The sequence below is a fragment of the Olea europaea genome, chromosome 10 (genome assembly GCF_002742605.1).
Source record: "Olea europaea var. sylvestris chromosome 10, O_europaea_v1, whole genome shotgun sequence".
NCBI lineage: Eukaryota > Viridiplantae > Streptophyta > Magnoliopsida > Lamiales > Oleaceae > Olea > Olea europaea.
Window position 1 is genome coordinate 29637685 of NC_036246.1, and position 6655 is coordinate 29644339.

Below are 6655 nucleotides of genomic sequence, written 5' to 3' on the forward strand. Positions count from 1 at the left end.
TTCCAATAAAATAATATTACATATAAATCAAAAACTATTTCTTCATTTTTAACCGTACATTTTACAAAAATCAACATTCAAAAATGCGTTTTCTCTCAAAATGGATGTATTGTTATATGTTCAATGTTATCCAATTCGACATGTCTAACAAATTAATGAACTTCTATCAAAATTAGTTTTTAAATTTTATTTTTTGTAGGATTGTTACATCTCCATGAGTAGTTTATATCCCATCCTACGATAATTTTTTGACACCTCGACATCTCTTGTTAATAAAGGATAAGATGTCACAGTGTAATGCATTTAAGTGTCAAATAATGTGTTATCATCTTCTTGCTTGTTAAGAGAAGATATTATGTTGAGAGGTAAAAAAAATTAATAATGGGATCATAAAAATAAATAAATCTAAACTTGCGACCCCACTTGCTTAGAGGTTCAACAAACGAACAATATCTCGTATGCTACCGTGTGTCCTAAGGAGATTTCCACAACATGCTTGGTTAGGTATAACTTCATAGTCTGAGAATCAACAACCACTCGTTTTCATTTAACTAAAGAAAATGAAACGACATAAGCATTTAATCGGAAACGTCACACTGTAACATTAGTTGCTTTTCTTAAATATTATCAAACGATATTAGTTATAAAATATTTTGCACAAAAAGTTGGCCAAGTCAAAAGCTATTCCTATAAGTATTTTTAATAAATTATAAGAATCATCAAAATTGAAAACATATATATATTAACCTTCCCGAATCTAGTCGTATATTTATAGCCTTTAAAAAAATTACAAAATTCATTTGAAAAAAAAAATAAAAAAAATAGGGCACAAACATGGACAAAAAGTCTTTGCGCATCTTTGACACTTGTTTATAATCTATATGGGTCAAACTAATTTTTATTAACAATGATTAATTATTCATTCTCCTGTGTTTCTATCTCTATTTATAATTTAAGGCCCGTTTGTTTTTTATTAATTTAAGAATGAGAATGAAAAATATAATCGTTACAGGCTCCACACAAGATATAAAAATTTAAATATGATAGTTTGATGTGATAAATTATGATCATATTTTTTATTTTAATAGTGAAATAATGGGAAACAAACATGGACTAAATATATTATGAACAACTCTTAAACATATTTTAAATCAACATTGATAGGTCAAAAGAAGAAAGGTAATTGTGCAATCGTTGGTTTGTTTTACTTCTCAAACAAAGTTAGGTGAAAGAAAAAAGGGCAAAAAAAAATCTCGAGTAGATTAGATAACTGAGGAAAGGATACAAAAGATTTTAGATTTCCCCAAAAATAAAAAATCCAAGTGAGCCTTCTGCTACAATCTACATCGTTTCTTCTTAGAATCTTTGGCCCCATACTTTTGCATCACTCGGTTTGCCTTGCCAACTCAAACAAAGGTGAATCCCTTTTTACTTGTTAAAAAGTAAAAATTTTATTGTCGGGCCCCCATTATTTACAATTACTCTCACTTACAGGTCTTGGTTTGGTGGAAGAAGTGAGTCATTCTTGTTGATGGGTTTTGATTTCTGACCCAAAAATTGGAGCTTGTTTTGTTGATGGATTTTGCAGCGCAGAGATTTCTGGCAGAAGGGTGTGCATTGGGTTTTCTTGATGTTTTTTGTTGTTCATCTGGAAGTTCAAAGGATTTGACAAAGTCTTCATTTCGGTTCTGACTTTGATACTGATATAAGGCTACTTTTTTGTTTTTGAAACATTCTAAATCTTTTTTGTCTCTGTTTAATAGGTATTAAGAAATTGTGTAGTTGACAATTATTTTATCAGAGGCGAGGTGGTTTCATTTTCCTGATTTGTATGCTGAGTTATTATTTTTTCATATAGATAGTCTAAATTGACTGCAATTGGGGATTTTTATTTGAAGAATATAGGAAAAAAGAGCACGTAACTTGGTGCTTTCTTGTTCTTACGTATCACTTTTTATTCCTCCACTTTCATCTGCATTTTGTCCCAGACATTGGTTTTACTGGTTGGGTTTCTCGTTTTCTGATTAATGGAAATTCTTTTGGGGGTTATGTTGCTCTGAATTGAAAGAGAGTGAGTTTTGAGGCGGCTAGAAAATGGATGTTTGGGTTGTTGCTGCAGCAGCTGGTGCTGGGTATTTAGCTCAGCATTTGAAGAATCTTTCGCTGGGTAAACATTATTCGTCAGATTTATCTTCAGCTAATGCTAATTTTGATAGATCGGAACCTGTTGAAGACAAGCACTGCTCCTTCCGCAGTGTCTTAGGAAAAAATAAGCTTGTGAAAGATGGTTGCAGAGAAGATACTAAGGTTTCTCAAGAGGCTTCAGCAGCGGAAATGGCTTCTACAAGTGGGTTTGGAGGTGAAAATACGGTAGAATTGGAAAACCTAATGATTTGCTCTCCCAATTCAAATTTATTACCGGTGGTTTTGAACAATGAAGATGTGCTAGAGGATTGGGAAGGCAGAGGACAGAACATTGATGAGGTTCATAGTGATTTATCATGTCAACTATCTGCAAGAGAAATGAGTTTTTCTTATGGCGTTGAGAGAAAGAGAAGTAGACTTAGAACTAGACGAACTAACAGACGATTCATAAAACCCTTAACATCTCTTGAAAGTTGTCTCCTGGCTCAGTTATACAAGGAGCATTCGGAAATTGAAGAATACACCTTTAGTTCAACTCATTCACCACGCAAACCAACTGTACGACCATTCGTAGTTACTGATGGGAGCAGAATAATCAGCAGGGCTTGTCATGAATCCTTTAATTCTTCAACTGGAACAGGGAAATATAACTTGCACAAAAGTACTTATTCACAAGATGGGGAGGTTGTTCTAGGAATTCCCGGACTACCTAAATTTGCATTAATGAAGTGCCGTAATAAAGCTAAAACTGGAAAGGAGAAGGTTGCAAGATCGAGCAATTCTAGTAGAATGGTCAAAGGAAATACCAATAATTCTCCTGAAGGTACTAATCTTGCTCATGTATACTCTGTGTGGGGTGCTGTTAAACACACTGTTTATTTTGTTGGGTGTGTTTTTGTTTTCTGTAATTGAAGACATTTTGCCACCACTATAACCATTTGAAATTTTTTCTTGTGGAAACGTTTTGCTTTTGCCATTGTGTGCTCAGACAGGTTGGTAAGTTAGACTTGATTGCTTATCATGCTGATAAAATATTTCTTGTCTAACATTCTGTGTTTGATTAGGATCATCTGGTGGAGCTCTTAATTTCTATCTTGGACTCTCTGTTGGAATAATATCTTCTTTCTTGGCACATAAAGGGGAAATAGAAAAACTGAATACCTTGTTAAGGCAGACTGAGAACCTGGTTCAAGATCTGCAGGAAGAACTTGAGATGAAAGATTTGTTGACTATGAAAGAACTCTCTGTAGAAAATCATGAATCACAGGATATACACAATGACTATTACTACAAAGAGGCAGTGAATGCATTATCCCCAGAACAGAAAGTGGACAACTCAACAGAGTATTGTCGTGAAGAATATGGTGACCAGAACGTGAAGGAAATATCCTTGAGTAACATTGAATCAGAGCTTGAAGCTGAGCTGAAGAGGCTGGAATTGAACATGAGTTCATCTAAGTTGGAAAAGAAAATATCTAAGTTAGCAGAGGTGAGTATGTTGCACAATCTTATGTTTGCATGTGCATTGCCTTCCTCATACAAACGCGTATGATTGAATGACTTGATGATTTACTCACGTGCTTTTGGCTTTCAGCATCCATCAATTACCACTGAGCTAAATGTTGATTTCAATATTCATTGAGCATTAATTTAACAATGTTTCGTGAATGTTTTATGTGATAAGACTTAAGAGGTTGGGCTAATGTGTAAATTTTCACACTATTAGCTGCCAGACACCTAGGGATTCAGAGGGATTCTTTAGCCATTTTTCCTATTCTATTTAATGTTCTAGAATTTGTTCTTTCTCATCTTTATTGTAAGATTACCTTTTCCTTTTTCTGTAAAATAGCCATTACTTGCAAAATGTTGGGCTAAAATCAAAACTAGGACTTTCTTCTTGATGATTATTGCTGCTAAAACATTTGCCACCTAAGTAATCCATATCCATTTACCCATCACCGTCTTATCATTGTCAAATATCGAGTGGACCACTTATCATTGTATTTCCACTCAAGCATTTGTGTACCGGACATGCATTTATAATTTTATCTCATTGGCCACCTTCATATTTCCTTCTGAATTCTCTTCATAAGTTTTCCCCTATTATTTAAATTTTTGGGTGTGCTAGCTTGTGAATTCAAGAAACTGTGATTTTTGACTGGTTAGATAGTTAAAACTCTAGAGTAGGTCTTAACAAATACAAGCTTCACTTTAAGTTTCTTAAGGTCTAATTTTTTGTCAGATTTTCTATATTCTTTAACTTAGGTTCTTAAAATGTGAGACGTGTTTGTGCCTGGAGTGGATTTGATGCAAGTGTCAAGCTAAGCTTCTTTGGGTTCTCCATTTATTCTGTGTTACAGAAGTACTCAGTCAGAATGGCCGTTTTCTCATTCTTTTTGCATGGTGGTTTTGAAGTGTAGAATCTGGCCCTTTGTTTAATTTTACAGCCCACCCCACGGTTAAGTTTTATTGGTTTTACTTTCAAATTCCACGCTTATCTGTCTACTTTGGGTTGCTTGTTTACAGTAACACAGGTCCTTCAAGATTCCTTGCTGAAAGGATCTATACGTATCATGAGTTGTTTGGAAGACATTTTGTGATTTTTAATGGAAAGAAGAAAAGCATGTGCTTATATGTGATGTCTGGCTGGTAGTCCTCCCTGTTTTACATCGAAAGTTGAATCTTGTCATTTCATTTTTCCACATATGACCTTTGTTGGATACAGTTTGATGCCATATTATTGATGGAAACATGCAGTATATAAAACTGTGTCATGGTTTTATTTTCTCTGGTTGAATGACATTGTAGGTTGACAAAGATTTCATAGCAGACGTTGTTGAGGGAGAGTTGAGAGGTGACTTGTTTGACAAACCTTATGTTGATCAGGATGAAAATGGTTGCTCGACCCCCTGCTCCATTAACCATGCGGTCTCCCCAAGAGAGCTGAGTTTGCGGTTACATGAAGTCATTCAATCCCAACTTGAAGAACGTGTCAAGGAGCTCGAGACTGCACTTCAGAACAGTCAGAGGAAGATGAAATACGCTGAATCCAAGAATGCACCGTGTTGGAGCGAATTTTCTAACAACGGAGCAGGATCTTATGAAGAGGCATCCACAGACGAGCCTGCGATTATAAATTTATCGGGGGAAGCTCTAGCTGCATACAATGAGGCTTATGACGAGTTTGTGAAGGTAACCGAGTCGGATGAAGAGGACACGCCATCTGGGCTCGAGGATGGCAATGAGCAAGAAATATTTCAGGATGGGCAGCAGGTTCATAATGGCAGCTCAAACCATTACACACGACATTCGTTTGTTAATGGAAGTCCACCATTGTTACCGAATCATAGAAAAGACATTGTGTACAGCACAGATGAGAATGAAGATGATGAAGAAGAGATCGAGAGGATGTTGATAAGGCAAATTGTAGAGAAAGCTAGGAAAGGCTCTCCTGTAATTTTAAACGCTCAAAGAGCATTGTTGTCAACTGATGAATACCAACATTGAAATAAAAGAAGAAAAGAAAGAGAATTTCCAGAGAGGAATTTCTAGCCTATACTTATTTTTCTTAATTTTTTGATCAAGATATATATTTGCTTACATTACTTAAAACAGAAGTTGTACTTAATAACTAATGACTATGGTCCCTTGTTACAGCTACTCCTAGTCGTGCCCTCATTTTTGGCTTACCATATTCTCGAACCCCCCACCCATTTCCTTTGGAAGGGACCAGTGAACTGTTTCATTCTACCATTTTGACAGAAAATGCTCTTAATAGACAGACAAAGAGGTAAATCGATAGATGAAAATGGTCCCACAGATTTTATGTGTAAAAGTTAGAAGGCTTTGTCATTAATGGGAGAGTAGCAACTAATAAAACCACCGAAATATTTGGGATTTCAAAAGGTATAACATATAACAAGAAATGTGCAAAATGTGCAATTTGCTAAACTATCATACTGTAGTGCCAGAATAACTAATATAACGGTTGACATAATGCCATTTAATATTAAACGGTTTAAAATAGTCATTTTTTTCATGAAATCATTTTTAATCCACATATGAATCTATCAACCCTTCTATCATAATTCATTAGGCAGAGTAGTTTAATCCTATGCCAAGCCCTCGGCAAACAAAATGTAAATATCTCATTCACGCTCAAGATTCCCAATTAATTTTAACTCAGTCCCCTCTTGATAGCAATTTTTCACCCCAAAAGATTAATTTTCTAACCGTTATTTCACCATTCCAACAATCATTTTTAATTTCTTCACTCACAGATGAGATTCAATTTTCTCTTTAATGGTCAAAAAATCAATTTTTATAATCACTACCGAACAGACTCTTATTCTTATCATTGCAAAACTGGACAAGTACAAGATTTTAGGCTACAATTTAAAACCTCACTACACAACTTCCTGAAGCGAGTTGCCTCGTGAGCGTCCTTTAGCCTTCAGGAAAACGTGCCATGTTAAGACCTAACTTTTTATTTAAAAAAAAAAAAAAAAAA

At 35.0% G+C, this 6655-nt stretch overlaps 2 protein-coding genes across 3 annotated transcripts in view; one reads left to right on the plus strand and one right to left on the minus strand.

Moving 5' to 3' along the window:
- Positions 1–1232: 1232 nt before the first annotated feature.
- Positions 1233–5717, plus strand: LOC111401781. 2 transcript variants are annotated; one of them, XM_023029683.1, is made up of 4 exons: positions 1233–1416; positions 1495–2968; positions 3210–3634; positions 4954–5717. In XM_023029683.1, exons 2-4 carry the CDS (start codon positions 2095–2097, stop codon positions 5650–5652), a joined length of 1998 nt encoding a protein of 665 aa, XP_022885451.1. In that variant the 5' UTR covers positions 1233–1416; positions 1495–2094; the 3' UTR covers positions 5653–5717. The 2 variants fall into 2 exon arrangements, with proteins under 2 accessions (XP_022885451.1, XP_022885452.1); XM_023029684.1 differs by having other exon boundaries at positions 1233–2968.
- Positions 5718–6099: 382 nt separating this feature from the next.
- The window catches only part of LOC111400506 (glycine-rich RNA-binding protein 3, mitochondrial-like), a 3079-nt gene continuing 2523 nt past the window's right edge, over positions 6100–6655 (minus strand). Inside the window, exon 6 of the mRNA XM_023027918.1 lies at positions 6100–6104. Coding sequence (XP_022883686.1) covers positions 6100–6104 — 5 coding nt within the window. The remainder of the gene's footprint in view (positions 6105–6655) is intronic.